The 24,444-nt window shown below is 46.6% G+C and overlaps 1 protein-coding gene across 6 annotated transcripts in view; it reads right to left on the bottom strand.

Annotated features, from left to right (window-relative positions):
* Positions 1–15,821, bottom strand: part of RAD51 (RAD51 recombinase) — a 35,874-nt gene extending 20,053 nt beyond the window's left edge. The window contains exons 1-4 of one of the 6 annotated variants that reach the window (XM_088464017.1): positions 15,647–15,821; positions 14,584–14,716; positions 11,756–11,845; positions 4,090–4,227 (exon numbers count right to left, since the gene is read on the bottom strand). In XM_088464017.1, coding sequence (XP_088320143.1) covers positions 4,090–4,227; positions 11,756–11,845; positions 14,584–14,601 — 246 coding nt within the window. In that variant the 5' untranslated portion in view covers positions 14,602–14,716; positions 15,647–15,821. Of the gene's footprint in view, positions 1–4,089; positions 4,228–11,755; positions 11,846–14,583; positions 14,717–15,526; positions 15,603–15,631 lie in introns of those variants that run through there. The other 5 variants (XM_088464018.1, XM_088464019.1, XM_088464021.1 and 2 more) reach the window with 5 other exon arrangements.
* Between the last annotated feature and the right edge of the window lie 8,623 nt (positions 15,822–24,444).

Genomic DNA, 24,444 nt, shown 5'->3' with positions numbered 1-24,444 from the left:
AAATATATTTTCATCAGGGAATATTCCCTTATTGAATTCTTTCTCTAACGTCTATACCAGGGGCGCCCATAGAGGATTTTAGAGATATATATATATATATATATATATATATACATACACCAAAGATGAAACAGGCGGCACTCACAGGACTCCAAAAAAAACGTACTGAGACTGTTTTATTCCAACGTTTCAATCTCCTACATTGGAGATTTTCCTCAGGGATACAACACATACACACAAACAACATTTGTTTCATCTTTGGTCTATATTATCGGGGAGCTGCCAGCACCCGGGGAGGGCACCAAGGCAAGTACACATATTACATGTGGTATACAAGTGAGTGCCGGCCTTTGGAGGTGTGTGTGTGTGTGTATATTTTATATATATATATATATATATTTATTGATTTATTTTTATCTAATACAGACTCATGAATTTATGCACTGTTAAATGCTTGTAATTGTCATATGTGTCTGATTGTGTAAGTTATAATTTGATTAACTGGGTATATCAAACCACTGATTGCCAACCAGAAACGGTGATTGTTATCTCTTTATGCCATCCGGAACCGGAAGTTATGCATAAGAATGATGAGAATCACTGAACAGCAGATGAGAACGTCTGCCGGAAGTTAACTATCACGTGATTCGGCCAACCAAAGAAACCGGAAGCCAGGAGCATAGATTCGGAGGGAAAAGTTCGCTCACATGGAACCGCCAACCACAAGTAGCCGGAAGAGACAATGTAGAGCCGCCAACCAGAGACAGGAAGTAAAGGAACAGCCCCAGAATGAGGCTACACGTATGCTAGCGAACACGTGCAGGCGCCATCCAATACCGGTTATGTAAGTAGCCTTATGGCTTACTCGCGACTATACATATCAGTCAAATAATTAGCCAATCGTTATCCAGAGGAGGTATGGAGAGACAGGAGGGATGCCAACCATACGCTAACCTGCCAGCCAGGACCGGAAGTAATAGGAAGTAACAGGACACAGCTGAAGCGTGTTGTGATTAAATCAAGCAGTATAAGTAGATGAAAGAAGATGGTGAGTACTTCTCTATTTGTTTGTTCCTGAAGAAGCCCTATCATAGGGTGAAACGTTGGACAAGGAGGACAAGGAAGGGATAGTCTGCCGGTAGACATCACATCTATCTACATCTACGACTACTCCTGCAAAGGATACCCATCTGTTACAGCAAGGTAAACCAACCAATGTTATTGGATATACCGGATCAGATCTCAAGATCCCGGAGGCAGAGACCTAGATATCTCCCTCAATATTTATTTATTGGAAGGTACCATTGCTCACATTTATAGGACATTCTTTTCCCAATACAGAAATTGGGTACTGATTTTTATATCATTTAATATCTACTTTTTTGGGTGGCATAATAGACTTCAAGCACTTTGCCACTCCATTTATGTTTTATGTTGTTATGTTTGTTGTTATTCTTGTTGTATACCGGTATTAGGACCACATTGATTATTATATTGTAAGGACATAACCTTGTGATTTACATTCGATCTATATTTATTACAATAAACCCTTTTATAATTTAAATAAGGTTGACTATTATTTTGATTTTAATATAGTGAAAAACCTAATCCAGAGCCCTAAAGATCTATATATAGATTTTCATAAAAATAGTAATAATGAGGACACACAGCAGGGATATTCTTTGATTTTATTTAACATTTTCAATCTATTACACACTTATCGGTTTGTGATTTTAACCCATATTTCGCTGAATTCTGTTCTAATTTGGGGCGTTTTATTGCACACCTAATAAAGATTGATTTTTTATTACAATAAGAAACATTATTGTGCGCCACAAAACAGACAACTTTTCTTTCTGTCTTGGTATCTTGCAAAAAGCTTAACATTAAACCATAAAATTTCTGTTGTCAACATTTTGCAGGTACTAACATTTTAACCATGTCAACATTAAAGGTGTTGACCTTTTGATTGTCAACATGATTATATGCCACAAAGGCCAGTACCTTGTAAGAACATAAAAAAAAAAAAAAAAAATCTCTGCATTTAAAACAGAAAATCAACAGAAGGAATTGTCCAGATGCTGAAACCCAACCAATAAGCGTAGTGTGCAGTGTGGGACAGATATGGGGGAAAACTTGAATGGCGCATTGAAAGCAAATATAATTTTTTTTATTTGAACAGCCTGAGCTAAATTCTTAGATATTTGAATAATTAGAAATGAAAATGACATAAATGAATTGCAATGCATAAATAATCTACATCAACTGAACTCAGAAAACAAATGTTAAATGCTTCAATCTCCACATATGTTGCAACTGGACACTTGTAATTGGACTCGTGAATATCTGTTCAAGAAGGAGAAAGTCTGACTCCAAATGTATATACTGACACCACATCTGTTACCTGGAGAGGTAAACCACCATTGCCGGGAAGAAGGTAATTATAGCGATCAGCTCACAGGCAGGAGCGGTGTCTCCACTTTATTTGCTGACATGGACCAGCTGCCAGTGTGACTTTTTACATACAGCTGGTGACCTTACACTTGCACTCATCTGCCATTTACTCACTTAGTACATGGGCATATATATTGCTATTTAGTTACCAGCGGCTGCCTTGTTACAGTGACTCGCTATTCCTGTGCTACCTACTTGACATTTTTTATATACTTTTGGAGTCAGACTTTCCCCTTTTTGAACAGATATTCACTTGCCCAATTACAAGTGTCCAGTTGCAACATATGTGGAGAATGAAGCATATAATGTTTTCTGAGTTCAGTTGATGTAGATTACTTATGCATTGCAATTCATTTATGTCATTTTCATTTCTGATATCTACATCTTTTATTCATTTACTATGTCAATAAATGGTTCATGTATTTTATATTACACGTCTAGTATGTGCATTTAGCGCCATTCCACCTGTATTCACATTGCAGTTTTTGGCACTCCTTGTGCCTTTTGGGAGTGGTGGCTTACTCCCAGGTGGTGGGCAGCTGTTTACACATCTGGCGTTGTGTCTTATTAACTGTTCAACACTCTCCCTTGGCGCTTGGTAACCTTTTTATTTTTGAAAAATTTAAGGTTTTTCTGTGTACATGTGATTTAAAGGATTTGCTTCATCCAGCTGCACAGACACAGAGGACTTGTTGTTACAGTACTAAGTGGCTGCATCGTGTGCTTGAAATAGCTGCATATTTCTATCTGTATTCAAGGCTGGCTGCCCCATCCCCAGGCATTTGCTTGTGAGAGCAGCAGTCATTATCAGCAAGGACGTATACGAGCCCTTTCTTGGGTGTAAAAGATTAGTTTGAAATTGCCAGTCTTACTGTACGCTTACCTCTGAACAGGCCGCAATTCCATCTACATGCCCACAGCAAATTTATGCCAAGTGCAAAAGTCCAGTTGTCGCTCAATTACAGCCATTAAGTCGCAAGTGACAATGCAACTGACTTTCTCGCTACTCCGAGTAGCTACTAAGATTTGCAGGGATGCGCAGAATGGTAAAAAAAAACACAAATGCAGCTATTTTGTGTGCAACCCTGAATCAGGCCCAGTCAGTATAAGCACACACAGAAAGGTGACCCACCCCCCAGCTTGAACTGATCTGACAATAGAGCGGTCACATCCAGTATACACTAAAATCTGTTTCAAGGTCTGGCCAGCCCTGAACACAGCTCACTGTAATTTTCATTTAGGTAACCCATGAATCAAATACCACTAACATATTGCTTCCCATACAAATCAAATATAACGTAATCAGACGAAAATTTTAGTCACATCTCACAGCAATCCGCGTAGGTCTGATGACAGGCGTCGAGTTTTCGATGCCTGTCTTTAGTACCTTGCCGGGATATGACAGTCGCGAAGCCGGCGGTCGGGATTTAGACCGTCGGCTTCCTGACTACATCCCCTACACAGGGATCACATGGACAAGAAAGCAAAGCACAAAAATCAGCAAAAATGAAAAAACCCAACCTAGCTACATCTAAGTAAAACAAATATTTTTACACAGGACATAAAACATACAAGTCCTTCTAGAAAATAGTAAATCTATTGCAGAATAAAATAAGAAGCCACATTTTGACTTACCAGGATTTTGTCTGCTTTGGCTTCACTAATCCCTTTTATATTAAGGAGTTCCTTCTTTGGGGCATAAGCAACTGCCTCTACTGTATGAAACCCAGCCTCCTCCAGTTTCTTTACATCATTGGCATTGATTCCACATTGCTAAACAATAGCACAGAAAACAAGGATTTTGCATACATAACCAATTAAAATGGGGTCATCTGCTATTACTAGCTACAAAGCCACAAATAAAACATGACCCCATATGACCACAGATTATCAGCAGTAACACTTTCCAGGTTTTTGTCATGGGTAATATTTTGATCCAAGTATTTGTCTGATCAGTGTGATGCTTTAGTACTTGGGTCACACATGTAATACAGGTTGAGTCTCCCATATCCAAAATGCTTGGGACCAGGGGTATTTTGGAATATTTGCATACCATAATGAGATATATTGGGAATGGGACCCAAATCTAAGCACAGACTGCATTTATGTTTTATATACCCCTTATACACTCAAGGTTATTTTATACAATATTTTTAATAATTGTGCCTTAAAAAAAGTTTGTGTACATTGGACCATCATAAAGCAAAAGGTTTCACTATCTCAGTCATGCTAAAAATAATTATGTATTTTGTAATATTTGGATATGGGTGACTCATCCTGTATGTTTTCTCAGGCTAAATAGGGCTTTCTATATTTTGGAAAACATGCATTTATAAGCAATGTGGAGATGACGTCTTCTGTGAGTAGGGCATTGCGGCCAGCTGCCTCTTGCAGAGAACCCTGATAGCTGCACATGGACTGCACAGAGAATGGAAATACACATTAAGGTCTCGCAGTCAAGGTATGGGGGGGGGGGGGGGGGGGGATGTGTAAAGATATGCATAAACATTTTAATTCCCCCATCTTATTGTTCCATTTTGTTATTAGTTTTCCTTAGTAGTGTGCATTAAGATTTCTTTTTTTATTACAATAGCACTTCACTAAACACTTATATGGCAAAACTAACCTATTGTATTATTTATGGGAGAAGATATGGGTCTAAGAGGATATTCCTTGTACTAAGTTCCAGTGGATGGAGCTATGATGCTCCCGCCGCACATTTATCAGAATTTATTTATATACTGTAGCACCAGCATATTCTGTTGGGAACAAGGCAGTAATAAAATGAGACTGCATAATAACAGAACCCTGGGCCCTGCTCACAAGGTTACAACCTATACAGCAGGAATTTGATACATGCGTTTAATGGTTGCAATTGGCTGGGTCAGTTTGCAATATGTAGAGGACCTTGGTGGTCTACATGATCCAGTCACACAGCAATGTTGGCCTGGGGCCAGTGGGTTGTGTGACTGCAGAAAAAGAACATAGTGGATGTAGTTTTGTGTGAACTGTGTAGAGAAGAGGTAATTTGAATAGCATATAAAGGTTATGTGGGTGGTTCAGGAATGTACATGTACACAGGACACAAGGCATGCTGGTTCTATATGATAGTTCCTGGAGACTGAAGTTCCAGTGCTTCGGACAGAATACTTTTCACACTTTCCAGGGCTACATGCACAGGGAAATCCATACAGGAAAATGCATAGTTTTTACTCTGCTTGAAAGCTACATTTCTAAAGTTATGCACTGCATTCAGAATTACATTTTAGCAAGCATGAAAAAAAAAAAAAAAAAAAATCACTTATAACAACTCTGTGAAATAGGTTATGAAAAAATATGAGATATGGTAAGAACTTACCCTTGTTATCTCTATTTCTACGAAGTCCATAGGGTTCCACAGGATACCTTGGGGTATAGGTGTGACGTCAGTCGCAGGGCACCAAAGAGTTAAGCTTTCAGCCTCCCAGGATGCACTAGGTCCCCCTCCTATACCCCGCCCCCGGGCCAAGGCACCTCAGTTAGTTACCAAGCCATAGGCCGGAGGAGGAGAAGGAAGAGAGAGAACAAAGATCTGGACACATACAAGAATCACATTCTCACCAGAGGGAGACGGAAAACCGGTGACCAGAGCAAAGCCCATCTGCAGCACAGGTGCGACAGGGCGGGAGTCCTGTGGAACCCTATGGACTTCGTAGAAATAGAGATAACAAGGGTAAGTTCTTACCATATCTCATATTTTCTACTTCAGGGTCCATAGGGTATCCACAGGATACCTTGGGGATGTCCCAAAGCAGTATCCTTTAAGGGTGGGGACGCTCCTGTGCAGAAAGGAGAATCCGCCGCCCGAAGGAAGCATCCTGAGAGGCGAAGGTGTCAAACCTGTAATACCTCACGAAGGTATGGACAGAAGACCACGTAGCAGCCTTGCAGATCTGAACTGCCGAGGCACCACGTCGAGCTGCCCACGAAGGACCCACAGACCTAGTGGAATGAGCCTTCAGAGAAGGAGGGACCGGTAGGCCTTCATGAAGATAAGCTTCAGAAATAGCCATACGGATCCAGGCTGCCAAAGTTTGCTTTGAAGCAGGCCAACCCTTTTTACGGAAGCCAAAGAGGACAAACAAAGCGTCCGACTTCCTAAACGAAGAAGTGCGGTCAACATAAGTCCTTAAGGCCCGCACAACATCCAAAGAGGCCTCACCCACGGAAAGACCCGGTGAGTTAAAGGCCGGAACAACTATTTCCTCGTTAATATGAAACTGGGAAACAACTTTGGGAAGAAACTCGGGCCGAGTGCGGAGCACTGCCCTGTTCCCATAAAAAACCAAGAAAGGGGGTCTACAAGAAAGAGCCCCTAACTCAGAAACACGTCTGGCCGAAGCAATGGCCAGAAGGAAAACAGTCTTAGCTGTTCGCCGTTTGAACCACTGGGCTCAGTGGATCTTAAATGGCTGTCCTTGGAGAGCCCTCAGGACCACAGCCAAATCCCAAGGCGCCACAGGTGGAACAAAGGGCGGCTGAATGCGGAGAACACCCTGCATAAAGGTGCGCACATCCGGGATTGTAGCAATCCTACGGTGAAACCAGACAGATAGGGCCGAAACTTGTACCTTCAAAGAAGCAAGGCGAAGCCCATGATCTAGTCCCGCTTGCAGGAAGGCGAGAATCCGAGACAGACGAAACTCCCGCGGTGCATAACCTCTCGGTCGACACCACTGGAAGAACGTATGCCACACGCGATGGTATATCCTCGCGGAAGACGGTTTCCGAGCTCGCAACATGGTACGCACCACAGAGCTGGAAAACCCCCGGGACCTCAGCATGGCCGTCTCAACAGCCACGCCGTCAAAGACAGCCGAGTCAGGTCCGGGTGAAGGCAAGGACCCTGAGACAGAAGGTCCGGTCGTAGCGGCAACCGCAGAGGAATGTCCACGGACAGACCCTGAAGGTCTGAGAACCAGTGCCGTCTGGGCCACGCGGGAGCTATCAACAGGAGCGTCCCTCCTTCCTGTTTGAATTTCCGGATTACCCGTGGAAGAAGGGAGACCGGAGGGAACAGGTATGCGAACCGGAACGTCCACCGGACGGACAGAGCATCCACCAGAGACGCCCCTTCGTCTCTTGTGCGAGACCCGTACACCGGCAACTTGTTGTTGTGCCGGGACGCCATGAGGTCGATTTCTGGAAGGCCCCACCTGTCCACCAGTAGTTGAAAAACGTCCGGGTGCAGGGACCATTCCCCCGGATGAACGTCCTGGCGACTTAGAAAGTCCGCCTCCCAATTGAGCACTCCCGGGATGAAGACCGCTGATATGGCCGGAAGATTGCGCTCCGCCCAAACCAGGATCCGAGAGACCTCTACGAGAGCCGCCCGACTGCGAGTTCCTCCTTGCCTGTTTATGTAGGCCACGGTGGTAGCGTTGTCCGACTGGACCTGCACCGGGCGACCCTGGAGAAACCGCTGTGCCTGCTGGAGAGCATTGAAGACCGCACGGAGTTCCAAGATATTTATTGGAAGCTCCGCTTCTGTCGGCGTCCACCTGCCCTGGAACAAGTGTGGACCCGAAACTGCTCCCCAGCCCCGAAGACTGGCGTCCGTTGTCAACAGGACCCAATTTGGAACCCAGAACGGACGTCCCTTGTTGAGGTGGGTCGTCTGTAACCACCACGTAAGGGACAGGCGAACCTCCTGGGTGAGCACAATCGTCTGGGACTTCAGAGACTGAGTCAGCCCGTTCCACTTGGACAGGATCAGGTGCTGCAGAGGTCTGGAGTGAAACTGGGCGTATTCCACCATGTCGAACACCGACACCATGGAGCCCAGTAACCTCATCGCCGAGTGTAAGGACACCCGGCGGCTGTGCAGACAACTGCGCACCCTTGACTGTAAAGCAGAGATCTTGTCCTCCGTCACGAAGATCCTTTGCTGTCCCGAGTCCAATAAGGCTCCAAGATGCAGAATCCTCCGAGACGGGATTAGAGTGGACTTCTGCCAGTTGATTAGCCAGCCGTGCCGTTGCAGCAGTGCAATGGTCAGGTCCAAGTGGCGTAACAGGAGCTCTGGAGATCCTGCCACCAATAACAGGTCGTCCAAATACGGCAACATGCGGACTCCCTGCAGCCGCAGAGAAGCCGCCATGACCGCCATCACCTTGGTGAAAACACGTGGTGCTGTTGCCAGGCCAAAAGGTAACGCCCGAAACTGGAAGTGGTCGCTGCTGATTGCAAACCTGAGGAACTGTTGATGGCGCCAAAGAATAGGGACATGCAGGTAAGCGTCCTGTATGTCCAATGACACCAAGTAGTCCCCAGGTTCCAGCGCCAGAATGATGGACCGTAGGGTCTCCATCCGAAACTTCGGGACCCGCAAAGACTTGTTGAGTGCTTTGAGGTTGAGAATCGGACGATATGACCCATTGGGTTTCTGTACCAAAAATAGATTTGAATAGAAACCCTGGCCCCTCTGGGAGAATGGAACCGCCACTATAACTCCAGCCTGGAGCATAGTGTGCAATACCTTCCGCAGCTCCGTAGCCTTGTTCCGGTCTGATGGGAGACCCGTGGTGAAGAAGCGAGCCGGGGGTCTGTGCCGGAAGGAGAGGGCGTATCCGTGGGAAACCACCTCCAGAACCCAAGTGTCTGTCGTAGTGGTCGACCAACACTGGGCGAACTGTAGCAGGCGGCCTCCCACCCTGGGATCCCCCAAAGGGAGGCCCGGACCGTCAGGCCGCAGGCTTGTCATCTGGCTTGGGGGCCGGACGTCTGGTACTCCATGCCTGCTTCCGGGGCTTGACCGATTTCTTAGGGCCAGCCTGTCGAGGAAACGACTGTGGTTTGGGCCTGCCCTGGGCCCTAGATGACCGAAAGGACGATGGTCCCGAACCAGAAGGAGCAGCGGCCGACGGGAGACAGGCAGATTTGGCTGCCGCCAGCGTGGCCACAATCTTATCCAGATCCGGACCGAAGAGAACTTCTCCGGTAAACGGCAACGCTTCCAGACCTTTCTTGGAATCTGCGTCCGCCTTCCAGGATCGCAGCCACAAGGTGCGACGAGCAGCTACCGCTGCTGAAGAAATTCTAGACACCAGAGTACTAATGTCTAGAGCCGCCTCGTTGATGTAGGTGGCCGAATCACGGAGATTGCCAATCAACTCCGCCTGATCGGCCGGACAGTCGGATTCAAAAGAAGCCTCTAATGAATCCGCCCAGCGCTCCATCGCTCTGGCAACCCAGCAAATGGCCATAGCCGGCCGTGCTGCCCCCCCTGCAAGGGAATAAGCGGACTTCAGGCAGATTTCTACCTTGCGGTCCGTAGCATCCTTAAGGGAGGACATGGATGGCATCGGCAATGTGGCACTACGGACAAGACGGGTCACGTGAGAATCCACCTGTGGAGGGGATTCCCACTTCGCAAAATAATTATCCGCGAACGGATAAGCCACCGCCAGGCGTCTCTGCGGCTGGTATCTTTTGCCAGGTTGTTTCCACGCCTCCTCTAAATGGTCCACCAACTGACCCGAAAGAGGAAAGACTGTGGCATCGCCCTTCACATCTTTGAAAAAGGCATACTTAGATTTAGCCGCTGGGGGAACTTCGTCCTCAATCACCAAGGCTGTGCGGACCGCCCGAATAAGTCCAGGAATATATACTTTGGACTTAGCATCAGCGTCCTTAGTATGGAGAGGTTCCTGATCGTAAGGATCTAGAATCTCCCCATCATCAGACGTCCCTTCGTCATCCTCATAAGGAGCGGACAGAGACGCCACCGGCCTTTTATGAGACCGCATCACAGACTCCCCTTGCAACACATCCGACAAGTGCTGTACAGAACTCGTCAGGGAGTTAACCCACGCTGGCTCCTGAGAACCCGGGAGCGGGGAAATAGGGAGACTGTGGGGTACCACCAATTGTCGTGGGAACCCCTGCATGGGTGACGACACCACAGACTGCTGGGACAAACCCATCGGAGTAAACGCGGGCTGCGGAGCTAACTGGCCCACTAAAGCTGTTAACGCCTGAGCGAAACAAGCCCAGGGCGGCTCCTGTACCGGTGCTGTAACCGTAATAGGCCGCGCCATGGACAAACACTGCCGGCAAAGGCCCTCCGCGCTACCCTCCCCCTCCGCTAACGGTACTTTGCACGTGGTACACTGTAGCCGGAGGGGAAAATCACTTTCAGACATGATGGCACCACGTATGTGACCTCTCTCACCAATTAAGTATTAAATAGGCGAGAGACCACCCTGCAGCACCGCACCGCAAGGGCTTTAGCAGAAAGAACAGGGACAGTAATAAAGCTGACAGTTTAGAGAAGAAAAGATTACAGGCAGCAGCGCTAGCACAGTCACATACAATGCAGAAAAATAACAATTCCTGCACTAACAGCGCTGATCACTCAACTACACAGACACAGGGCCTGGTAGGACACAGCGCTGCATACACAGACCTGACCACAGCGGAGGAGAGGTATGCGGGGGGACCCAGACCACGATGCTTCCGTCCAGCGCTTCCAGCAGCGTTCACCATGCGTTCTGGAGAAGATGGCCGCCGAGGAGCAGAGAGGAGGCTGGCCTGGGGGAGGAGCGCTGCCACAGGACCAGTCGGCAGCATGCAGAGAGGGCTGTGTGCAGCGGGGGAGGCGCCGGCTGTGAGACAGGGAAGGCGCGCTCCCCTGGCATGCATTTAACCCCTGGGACGCCGCAGCGCTGCCGCTCTGCTGCGGTCCGCTGTCCCAGGGGGTAGTGGAAGCGCAGGTTGGTCGCCTGGCTCCACGCTGCAGCCAGTCCCCAGGGAGCCCCCTGCCTGGGGACTTAGGACCATGTGATCAGCGGGGACCCACCGCGGGACCCCGCTGCTTACCTCTGTCCCCCTTGAATCCGGCCATGGTCCGGAGCATCTGGGGTCACCGCTAGCTGTGACCCCAGACGCCCACCAGCATCCCCGGATCAGTACCGGCGTTCTGGTACCGGCGGGGTGTAGGGAAGACAGCATGGACGTCAGGACTGACTGTCCATGCTGTTCATCCAGTTGTGCAGCCACAGCTGCATGAAGAATAAGCTTCAGGGGCTCTTCTAGCCCCCACTCCAACAGGTGCACCCGACTCCGGCCGGGCACCAAACTAAACTGAGGTGCCTTGGCCCGGGGGCGGGGTATAGGAGGGGGACCTAGTGCATCCTGGGAGGCTGAAAGCTTAACTCTTTGGTGCCCTGCGACTGACGTCACACCTATACCCCAAGGTATCCTGTGGATACCCTATGGACCCTGAAGTAGAAAAATATATTTTAGTTTATTCTTATTTTACCTCAAGCCGGGATATTGCTTGAGGCCCAAAAGATTCTTCTTCTGTGGATGCTTCATATTGTGCTTGCATAGCCATTTTGCCCCAAGTACCCTAAAAATCATAGTTAAAAAAAAAAATTAAGAGTGTTAATAGGTTATGTCAGACTTAATTTTACTGTAGTAGACAAATCAAAGTATGCACAAACTGAAAAGCAACTAAACAGAAGCGCTGAATAGAAGCCATAATCATTGCCATTATAAACAAAATGCACATAGATGGAAATCAGTCTATTACCAAAAAAAAAAAAAATCAATCAATTATTGGCAGAATTAAGTGTTAACAAATACACTCTTCAGTTACCTTTAGAAGAGCGAAACAAAACCATTCCATTTTAGGCCAATTACTCCAATGATGTAATTGCAATGTCTTAAAGTGGATACGAGCAAATAGAGCAGACACTGCCCAAAAGCCAATGATACACTGCTGCTCCGGTGGGTATGGTTTAATTGGAGCCCATAAGTTCCATTCCCAAACATGTTTACATGCTTTTATTAGTGTTAGACAGGGATGCGATCAAAATCCCGACTTCGGGTTTCCGGCGCCGGAATCCTTGAAGGTAAGTACCGGGGTTGGGGGGAGGGTTAGCGTTAGGGACTAAGGGGGAGGGTTCGGTTTAGGGTGCAGGGAGGGGGAGGTTAGGTTTAGACACTAGGGATGGAGGTTAGGGTCAGGAACCGGGGAAGGAGGAGATAGACATTAGTAAAAAATAATATTTTGTAAAGTCAGTTGTAAAGTGTCTTATGTGGGGTACAGACTTGAAAAATGTAGGGAACGACTTAACGGTTTATGGCAAGTCAATTGTTTTTGGCGTCGCAATAATTAATGGACAATTCAATTGTTTTTGGCGCCCATTAATTATTGCACCCAACTAGGCAGGGTTTATCCAGCGGCTAAACCAGTCTACAGTCCTGGCTAGGGCGTCTAATCCACAGACTTTCCACACATTTTTGCTCACCTCCTCATGAGGGAGCTAGCAGAAATACCAGCACCTGTTCACACCCGAACGGAACAACAATTTGTCGGGTGCCTAGCACTGACAGCCACCGGCGCTAACCATTGAATTGCTCCATTTGTGTCTATTCAGAAGTACCCATTTAAATATGCCAACACAGTTTTGATGATTTTATCCTGCATCCAAACATATTGTGCGGCCGTTCGGTTGCTGCACACAAAACAATATGTGAACGATATATCGCGCCTGCCATGCAGCACAGTTGATGGGATATATCTGTAAAAAGATCGTGCTCAAAATGTATTGGATGTACACACTTACAGATGGTCGGAACGATATATATATTAGTGTTCACTCTGGCTCCGGCGGCAGGCAGGGCGCCGGAGCTAGAGAGGGCAACCATGTGCGCGCGGCGTCCGAAAAGGGGGCGTGGTCATGAAAAGGGGGCGTGTCTATAAGTTGCGTCCCCTTTTCGTCATACTTGGGGGCATGCCCGGCACTTACGGACATGCCGGGCAGCCCCCAAGCGCTGCACAAAGGGAGAATAGATGCCGGGCGCATGCGCCCGGCGTCTATTCTCCGGAGGTGACCGGGTCACCGCACATTTTTCCACCCGCGGGATGCAGTGAAGACTGCACCCGCAGGCTGTGAGGGCAGGGCGCTTTTTGTCCTCCTCCTGCAGGGCAGGGTGGTGTTTGCCCTCCAGAAGGAGGGTAGGGCGCCGCGCCCCCCAAAACAGCCTAGCGGGAACACTACATATATTGTCTAGTGCAGTGGTTCCCAAACTGGGTGCCACGAGTTGAGGTCCAGGGCCAAACGAATATATTTATACCAATTATAAAAACATACAGAATCGCAACTCTGTCCACCACCAACTGAACCTAAGGATCATGTGATCACAATTTACTTAATTTAATAAGTTTTGCTGAATTTCTGAATAACAAACTTTCGGCCTAGGGGTTCTGTAAAAAAAAAAAAATGCTGATATTCTAGGGCACCGTAATTCAAGAAATTTGGGGATCCACTGGTCTAGTTTGTAAAACCAAAACAAAACAAAAAAAAAAAAACACTAAACAGACATATAAATAAATGAACTTGTCAGTGTCTGTTACATATACTCAGTTGATCCAGTCACTGGACCTGTTTATTCAGGAGACACATCAGTACGATTTCACTCACAATAGAGTGATTAAACAATTTTGACGTTCCACTCCAAACAATTACTTGAATTATTAGCAGAAATACATACATGTGCGCATACAATCTGCACGATATTGGTCCATGGTTTTGGAGAAATGTTGTGCAGCAGGTCAGATCCAATATGCTTCTGGTGCTGTGTATTCTGGGAATACCACATACAGCAGCCCAGCTCCACACATACTGGCCATTTAGGGGAGAGCCGACAACACACATTAGCTCTTGCACCTCTGGCGCACATCCACATGCCGATATTACTGAGCGATTGCACGATTACGACATTGTGCACTTTTATGTCGGAAACGACCAGAGATGAGCGCTCCCGCTGGTCATTTCTGACATCAATCATCGGGTGAATATGCCGGTCAATTTGTCGATAACGACAGATTGGGTATGTTCACAGATGGAGGGTGCCATTCAGTGTACTGAACTATCGTCGTAATCGTGCAGTCATTTTTTGGTCTGATAGTGGAAGTGCTGCGCGGGGGAACGACATATTGTGCTGTCGTTCACCAAATCGCGTGGTGTGTACGGACCGCAAGATATGTCGTCCATGGCATCTGCAGTCAGCTGGGTACACAGGTCGTCTAGTGTGTACCCAGCTTAAGGGGTGCATGAGAGAACTTGTGATGTGCCTTACCAAAATGGCACATCGCATCGATCTGCAGTCCCCCAATGACGTCCTCAGTCAGCCAACGCAGGACATACTACGGTCTCTGCATTTATGAAACAATATTATCACTGTCACTGTATGGTGAGTGTTGCAGCAACATCTATTAAAAAAAAATAAAATAAAAAAATTATCTGCGCTTTTCACTATACAGGTTGAGTCTCCCATATCCAAATATTCCAAAATACGGAATTATTTTGGCATGACAGATACTGAGACCTTTAATTTTTGATGGATCAATGTACACAAACTTTGTCTAAGGCACAAATTATGAACAATATTGTATAAAATTACCTTAAGGCTGTGTGTAGGTGTATATGAAACAAAGGAATTTTCATTTCTGTACACAAACTTTGCTTGAGCCACAAAATTATTGAAAATATGGTATAAAATGACCTGCAGGCTGTGTGTATAAGGTGCATATAACACATAAATGCATTGTGTGTGTATATTTGGGTCCCATTCCCAAGATATCTCATTACGATATGCAATTATTCCAAAATACGGAATATTCCATTATCCAAAACACCCCTGGTCCCAAGCAGTTTGTATATGGGAGACTCAACCTGTACCAGAGGTTCCCAATCACAGTACTCAAGGCACCCTAACAGTTCAGGTTTTAGAGATATCCATGGTTGAGCACAGTTGGTTAAATCAAATTGACTGAGGTACTAATGAAGTCACCTGTGCTCAGCATTGGATATCTCTAATACCTGAACTGTTCGGGTGCCTTGAGGACCGTGATTGGGAACCTGCTCTATAGCGTTTTCCATACATTATCATGATCACCTATCCCACCAATATGTGCAGACCGGGATAGTACAAAGGTGAAACAATTGTTCGTTAATAGATGCTGTTAGCACTAATGCCTGGTTAGTACATCTCCCCCAGAGTGTGAATGACGTTACATAACCTTTCGGGACCCTGGAACCCACACGGAGCACGTCGGGCGGCGCAGGGAGTGTAACAGTGTATAACAGTGCCTGACCCCAGACACGGCGTGTAACCCCCTCCTCACCCAGCCGCTAGTTACCCCACTGGTGTGTTTCCTGACGTCACCTCCCGCACTGGTTGCTCCGGTGAGAACGAATCAGACCCGGATGTAAAGGCACAGAGCAGCTCTGCAGCGTCACCCCTGATGTGTACGAATATCCCGCCAAACCCTACGTCCCACGTGTCTGTACGTAACTTGCGTTGGGTCCTAGTGCGATAACACTGCGCTGAGTGTCTCTGCTGTAGGGAGTAGGAACTGAATAGTATTATAACTGTGCACAGGAGAAGACCCAGGCCAGACCCCCTCTTTAAAAAACCCCACTATGTTTGCGGACACATAGGTCCCGCAAGTGTCAGGGGGTGGGGGTGCAATCGCTCCTAGGGATGGCCACGGTGAGGTCTCCATCAATGGCACACAAACTAACTATTGTGAACCATCGATGGTGTGCACCTCCCAGACGGCCACCTCTGGAGGGGTGGGGGGGAGATGCAGGGCCACGGGCCAATTAAAAATGGGTGCGGGTCTTAGTGGGTACAGGGGGCGGGGCTAACCTCTGTCCTGTACAGAGAAAAACACCACATCAGCTCACAGTCATCCATCGATGGCAGATAATTTCTATGCTATCGATGGCAAAACTAGTTGACATTGGGCACTGCTCGATGTCAAATAGTTTTGCCATCGATGCAGGAACAATCAATGTTTTCAAATGGCTATCCTTAATCGCTCCCGCATATAACACAGGGAGAGAGACAACTTGAACTGACTGTGCAGCACACCCTACAACATTTCACCGGGGCATGGGCGTGGTCACCGGAAAAGGGGCGTGTCCACGAGTACTGTACACTGGAGGGCAGCTGGTGCACTGCTGCCTGGTTGTTTTTTGAGTGCCTATGATTTTATATATATACACTATATATATATACACACATACATACAGTGCTGGAAGTGTGCCAGTATGTAACGGTATGACATACTGACACTCAAAGCACTAATTTTTTTTTGTCAGTTTTCCAGATGCGAGAGTAGGGAACCCGCTGACGATCGGATCATCATTGATGATCGGCAGCACTGACAGCTATCAGGCTGACAGCTGTCAGCGCTGCCACCTCTCCGGGATTGCCTTGAACAGTGCAAACTGTCAGTAGAAATCCCACTGTCATCTGCACTGTCAGCCGCTGCCTGGCGCCAAAAAGAAAATGTATAAAAAGATGGGCGCTGATATCTAACTATTATTCCTATAAGGTTTATAATTATCAAAGAGCTATTACAGCTGCCCCCACATAAGTTGATCTGGAGCTCCATCTGAAATTGAAAACTAAAAATATCTATACAAAATGGGAGCGCTCGTGCACAGCTGCTGGTTTGAAAAATCTTACAATTTATTATACACAATAAAAAACCGTAAAAGAAAAATGTATTACCACTCAAGGTGCATGTGGAATGGTACATACAGCTTAATGCCACAATTAATCTATAAGCATGGATCCGGCTACATAGAATTTTCACATATACATTTAGGTATATATATAATTTATATATATATATAAAATATATTATATGTTCATTAATTAAAACATTTAATAATCCATGTAGCAGAGGTTAAATATCAAAGCATAGAATATTAGTATTCAGCCACATCCAATGAATACAATATAGAATATTAGTATTCAGTCACAGCCAGAGGGCATGCAAATAGTGATGAAAGGATTACAGCCACTTTGTATCCTGATGAATTTAGATGGAGAGTGTATTCCCCTTTGGCAAAGATTAGATATCAAAAGTGTGGGATATTAGTGGTCAGTCACATCCAGTGGATATATATATATATATATATATGTGTTAGTATTCAGTCATAGCCAAAAACATGCACAGGGTTATGGAGAGATTAGTGTGAATCAGATGTTTCATATAGTCACTTTATATCCCATTTCCCTATAGATTGTAAGCTTGCAAGCAGGGCCCTCTTACTTCTATGTCTGTCTGTTATTACCCTGTTTTGTTCTATAAATGTTTCCAACTGTAAAGCGCAACGGAATATGCTGCGCTATATAAGCAACTGTTAATAAATAAATAAATAGTATGTTGGATGAAAAAGTACATTACCCTCCAATCACTTCATTTAAAGATCCAATGCGGCTTGTACTGGATTTTCCTAACCTCTACCCCAGTCAGGGGGAGGATAATGAACACTCCTGCCCAACCAATCAAAGTGGCTGCTGCACACCTGTTGTGTGTGTTCCGCTATTAGCACTTAGCAGTACAGGGGTGCTTAGGTCCTCAGGCAGAGGGCCTGGCACCACTGGGGAGGTGAGCTGGCGAGTGATGCCGGCGGGAGGGTACCTCTTGGGGTCCTCTCAGTAGCCAGTCTCTCTGCCACCGGTCGGACTGCAGGTCAGTGGTGTCGCCGCATCACAAGGGGGGTGCGGACTCACCAGTGTGTCACACGCTGAAGGGTGACACCAAGGAGCAGACTCCCTCTCAGCGACAGGAGCCGAGTGCTGCACTGTAGTATTAAGTGCAGCACTCGGCTCCTCTGAGGGAGCCGGCACAACTACGCAGCCCGCACCTCATGCACCCCCGGTAATAAGCACTGGAGCATGGGGTTCGAGCCGCGCGGCCACGCCCCTTGCCCACATGGAGACGTCCATTTCCAGCGGCACACGGCTTTGCAGCGCTTACAGCATCCCTCCCTTCACCGGGTGACACCGCGGGGAGGGACATCACTGCTGCAGGTGTACCTGTCCTGCAATGTTACGGCCACTGCCTCCTCCATCCGATGTCCCGGCGAGCTCTCCCACTTCCTGTGTGTGCTCTGCTGTCCCATCCCCTGCCCACCGTCACACGAAGCCACAGGAAACAAACATTCATCAGCTGCACAGTGCACATAGACAGACGCTGCTGCCTAGACTCTGCCCTACAGCACTGCTGACCTTCTACACTGTACCTAGGTAAGTGCAAATGGTGTCAGTGTTACTGCCGTCTTCTGTCACTTATCACTTTCCTTATGTGACACCCCCGAGGTGTATCACACTTATACTGGACCTATGTATGTCAATCTGCGCCCTATAATTACTACCCACAGACCTTCACCCTCTGCCTCTATCTGTCACCCTCTGTCCTTCACTCTTTGCCTCTGCCCATCACTCTTTGCCTCTCCCTGTCACCCTCTGCCTCACCATCACCCTCTCCCCTGGCACCCTCAGCCCATCACTCTTTGCCTCTCTCTGTCACCCTCTGCCTCACCATCACCCTCTCTCCAGCAACCTTTTCCCATCACTCTTTGCCTCTCTCTGTCACCCTCTCCCCGGCACCCTGTGCCCATCACTCTTTGCCTCTCCGTCACCCTCTGCCCATCACTCTTTGCCTCTTTCTGTCACCCTCTGCCCTTCACTCTCAGCCTCTCCCTGTCACCCTCTGCTCATCACTTTTTGATACCCTCTGTCTCACCGTCACCTTCTGCCTCTCTCCATCACCCTCAGGGCCGGCCGGCCGGCCAGCCCGTTATGCCAACTACGCAGGTGCGTAGAGCGCCAGTCGGCAGAGAGCACCGTGAATAGCCGCCGGGAATGCGGCGCGGCCACAGACACTGGAGTAGAGAGAACTCTCCGGATCCTATGTGTGCATGCATGCAATGTGACGTGATGGCATCACGCCACACACACGCTCGTCTACCCGCCTGTCTGCTTGTGTTTCACCGCTGCCTGCACTAGTAACGAGCAGGTCCGTTCAAGTTGAGCGGACACACGCGGGTGCCACCCCATAGCTCATCAATTTGAGCAGAAATAAGAAAAACTTATGTGCACTACTTGAATCCCACCCCTGCGTGCTACAGGCAGCTTCAGGAATGCACAGCTGTCACCCCCTGCCATAGAGAGAGCCGTTATCACTGCTGGCACTTCCCCCAGGACTAGCCACCAATAGGTTGTACTCCTATTCCTTTCCCTCACTGAGACCCCGCCCCTTCTATCACCTTCCCAAGTCACAACAGTGCCTCTGCTCTTCCTCCGGTCTGACTGTGTCCTATTCTGGAATTGCAATGTGACGAGACCACCAGACTAGTGACAGCCTTCTACAGGGGTGGTGGTAAGTATCTGGGGAGAGGGAAATGTGTTAATGTTATATGAGAGGTGTGGGGTGTATTATTATGAATGGTGGGGGGTATATTAATGTGATCTGAGGGGTGGGTTTGTAATATGTGGTGTGGGGGTTATATTGTTATTTCAGGGGTGTGCTGTGTATTATGTGGGGAGGTGGTGTGTTATGTTGGGTGGGGGTTTATTAATGTTATTTAATGGGTATGCTGTATATTATGTGGGGTGGGGGGTTAATAATGTTACTTGAGGGATGTGCTGTGTATTATGTGGAGTGGAGGTGTATTATGTGGGGTGGTGGGTATATTAATGTGATCTGAGGGGTGGAGATGTATTATGTGGTGTGGCCCAGGTATATTATCGTTATGTGCGATGTGTGGGGTGTATTATTATGTGTAATGGTGGTGTGTTACGTTGGGTGGTGGTTTATTAATGTTGAGATGTGTGCTGTATCATGTGGGATGGGGGTTATTAATATTATTTGAGAGGTGTGGGGTGTATTATGTGGGGTGAGGGTATATTAATGTGATCTGAGGAGTGGAGTTTTATTATGTGGTGTGGTGGTATATTGTTATTTCAGGGGTGTGATGTTTATTATGTGGGGGGGTTATTAATGTTATTTGAGGGGTGTGCTGTGTATTATGTGGGGTGGGAGTGTATTGTTTCCCACTAGTCCACGCCCCTTTATTTTTTTTCTGGGTCCATGCAACGGTACACCTTGGGGCACAGAAAAAAATATTTGCCTACCTAAAAAAAAATTGTCTCGGGCCGGCCCTGCTCACCCTCAGCCCATCACTCTTTGCCTCTTCATCACCCTCTGCTTCTCCCGGTCACCCTCTTCCTTTCACTCTGTGCCTCTCCCCTCTGATTCACAGTCACCCACTGCCCATCACTCTTTACCTCTCCGTCACCTTTTGCCGCCTCACCGTCACCCTCTGCCCATCACACTTTGCCTCTCCCTGTCACCCTCTGCCCATCACTCTTTGTCTCTCCCTGATACCCTCTGCCCTTCATTCTCTTCCTCTCCCTGTCACCCTCTGCCTCTCTGTCACCCTCTGCCCTTCATTCTCTTCCTCTCCGTCACCCTCTGCCCATTACTCTTTGCCTCTCCCTGTCACCTTCTGCCTCACCGTAACCCTCTGCTCATCACTCTTCCTCTCCGTCACCCTCTGCCCATCACTCTTTGCCTCTGTCACCTTCTGCCTCTCTCTGTCACCCTTTGCCCTTCACCCGCAGCCTCTCCTAGTCACCCTCTGCCCATCACTCTTTGCCTCTCCGTCACCCTCTGCCTCACCATCACTGTTTGCCTCTTTGTCGCCCTCAGCCTCTGTCACCCTCTGCCCATCACTCTTTGCCTCTCCCAGATACCCTCTGCCTCTCTTCGTCACCCTCTGCCCATCACTCTTTGCCTCTTTGTCACCCTCTGCCCACCACTCTTTGCCACCCTCTGCCCATCACTCTTTGCCTCTCTGTCACCCTTTGTCTCACCCTCACCTTCTGCCTCTCTCTGTCACCCTTTGCCCTTCACCCTCTCCCCATTACTCTTTGCCTCTCCCTGTCACCCTCTGCACATCACTCTTTGCCTCTCTTGGTCACCCTCTGCCTCTTCCGTTCACTCTCCCCCCGTCAATCATTGCCTGACACACCACTTGTGATGCGTACCCATGCTCATTTTTTTCTGCACGCCCTCGACTCATATCAGTGCTGACGCGTTGTTTCTGGTTGCACCACTGCCACAACTTCTACATTTGCCATACCCCCACTTCAAAATTCCCACTTCGACCACTGTGTGTGTGTGTATATATATATATATATATGGGTGTGTATGTATGTATATAAATATATATATTTACATGATTGATTTCACTTGGGGTGTTTAGAAATTATTTACATTTACTATGTAAAGAGTGGGCGGACTACCTACCTCTAGGGGAACAAGTGCACTGCGATTGTGCACTTGTTCCCCTACAGCCGCCGAGGTGTTGCAGCAGCCATAGCTCTCAACATCACAGTGACAGTCATTGTCTCGCGGGATGATGACGTCATCATCTCACGAGACTAAAGCTGCATACACATACAACGATTTTGTTACCAACTATTTTCTGAACGATTTTCTGTCAGATTTTTTAAAATGTAATGAACTATTTTTTTGCACTGCGAACGATTTTTGCATATTCCCTTAATGAAAATCGTTGAGTTGGTCAGTCTGACTGAACTACACACATGAACGCGCATGAACGATAATAGTTCGTTTTACCTTAGAAAGTGAACGATTTTTTTCAACGCTTGAACGATATCGTTAACGATAATTGTTCAAAAAATCATTGTGTGTGTATGCACCTTTTGACTGTAAGTAACAGCTAAGCTGACTGAGAGAACATGGAGGTAGGAGCCGCCTGTCACTTAGCAGCGCTGCTATTGATATCAGGTGTTTGTACTCACCAGGTACAAACCGTACAGCCCCAGTTTGCCGGTACAGACCATTAACAACCGGTACTGTACCAGCTAAATCGGTATAGTTGGCTCAACTCAGTGGAGTGTCTCAAGACACGGCTCTTTAGAGTTGTAGTAAGCAGGGATGTCGGCAACTCTGAGTCGCTGACAGCTCCGTCCCCCCGCCGCCCAGCACTGCAGAGCATGCTGCACTGAGTCAGTGCTAGTGATGGGAAATCTAGTTCATTTTGGCGATTAGGTCATTATGATCTATTTCACTCAAAATAGTTCAAAAGATCAGTTCATTTAGGTCATTGCATCACTGGCTCTGATACACTGCTGATGGAAATGATTGGAAACAGAACTAGTCTATTACACATACAGTACAGCATTTCTACTAGATGATTCTTGTAACTTCAAATGATCAGATATGTCTGATCTTTTAATATTTAAAAGAACAATCACTTGTACAGCAAAGTAGTGACATGTTTAGCTCTGAAATGTTAATTTTTGAGAGACCCAAATTAAGAATATTGTGATGTGTCACTTTTTTTTGCTTTTAAAACACAGTAATTGTGAAGAAAAAACAGTAATTGGAAAAAACCTTACCTTTACCCCATGTTATTTTTTAATTGCACCCATTAATGTCACTGGATGCACACCTGGGCTAGATTAAAGATAGGGTGGATGGGAATACAGCTCCAGGCCACCACATAAATATAGGCCCATCATCATTACAGCATTATGATAGCAAACTGTGTTCCAGCGAGGCAGCTGGGTAAGTATTCTAATTGCATTTCTGTTTTCCTCTTAAAATATATATTTTTTTTCATTTTTCAGTATTTAGGGAGATAATGGGTCTGATAGTGCAGGGGTTGTATAATCCAGCTTATGTAATTGATCTAGCACTTTCTATAAAATGACAGAAGCTGATTGGTTGCTATGGGCAACATTTCCATGTGATCACATCTCCCCCTATGTCTTGTGGAAAAAACAAAACTACAGTATATAGCATGCAGCACTCAGCACTGTGCCTTGAGCTGATGGGGAATGTATCATGTGACTTATGAACTACTAGCCTAAACGACTACTGACCTATATGCCAGGAGAATAATGACTCATGATCTCTACAGATCACAATGTCTGAGCATAGCAGTGCCACCTGTGGTAGACTCATGAGAAATATGAGAGGGCTGATGGGGAATGTATCATGTGACTTACATGAGTCACTGACCTAATTGAGCTAGTGAACTAGAAAATGACTCATCAATCATCATGACAATCAGTTCAATCAGATGCACATAGCCCTCACAAAGTCACATAGCAGAGCCACCTGTGGTCGTTTAGCAATGCTGACTTATGCCTAATGGAGCTGCTGTGCTCTCTGTCACTGTGTCCAACTCCTCCCACTTGTTTTAGCTCCTGATGAGCTGATCTTTGCCAGAGCTGTGAACTATCATGACGGGCCTGATCCCCTGTTGTGGTCCAGTTCTTAATATTACTGGGGGAGGGGGGCGGAGTGTAGGGGGTGCTGAATACTTGTGTTGCAGTGCCGTATCCCTCATTGTCAGGAGCCGGGTGCTGCACTTAATACTACAATGCAGCACCCGGCTCCTGTCACTGTGGGGGAATGTCATCTGCACCTTGGTGTCACCCTCCTTGTGACGCCACTGGAGCAGATCCCAGTGTATCTAAACGCACGGATACTGCATTTTTCTCTATCTTAATACCATTTGAACTAATATTTACCTGACAAATTAATTCATACATTCCCAGTTATTTGAGGGACACCTTACCCTGTAATTATACAAGAATTGAGCCACATGGTTCGGCTCTAGGTGCTTTTTTAATCTGTGTGTAATTCACATATATTTGTCTTATTTTTCACTTATATGTTCGGTGATGTTTGCCTTGATGGTAAATATGATCACCTGTTAGCACAATATAGATGACTGATCTTATTTCTGTACATAATTTCACTTTATTCTTTATTTTATTTTGCCGTATATATTGTATAATTATACTCAGTGTGAGATACAGTGCCATTGTTCCTCATATTTTGGGGGACATACGTTTAGGAATCTGCCAGGAAATTAGTTGGTATATAGTTTAGTTGTCTGAAATGTATATATGAAATTCAACTAATCACTGCATAATTTCTTAAGAGTGAACACCTTACTATATATCATCAAACACATTCCTTCCTGTATCTCACAACAGGATATTCATTCAAAATATTGTTTGAAGCTCATGTGTATCTTTAATGCTGTTTCTTTCAATTTTAAAGAATCAATAATTAAAAGTTATATTTTA

Source organism: Taudactylus pleione, unplaced genomic scaffold (assembly GCF_031769625.1).
Source record: "Taudactylus pleione unplaced genomic scaffold, aTauple2 ptg001562l, whole genome shotgun sequence".
Taxonomy (NCBI): Eukaryota; Metazoa; Chordata; class Amphibia; order Anura; family Myobatrachidae; genus Taudactylus; species Taudactylus pleione.
This window is presented reverse-complemented; position numbering and strand designations above follow the sequence as displayed.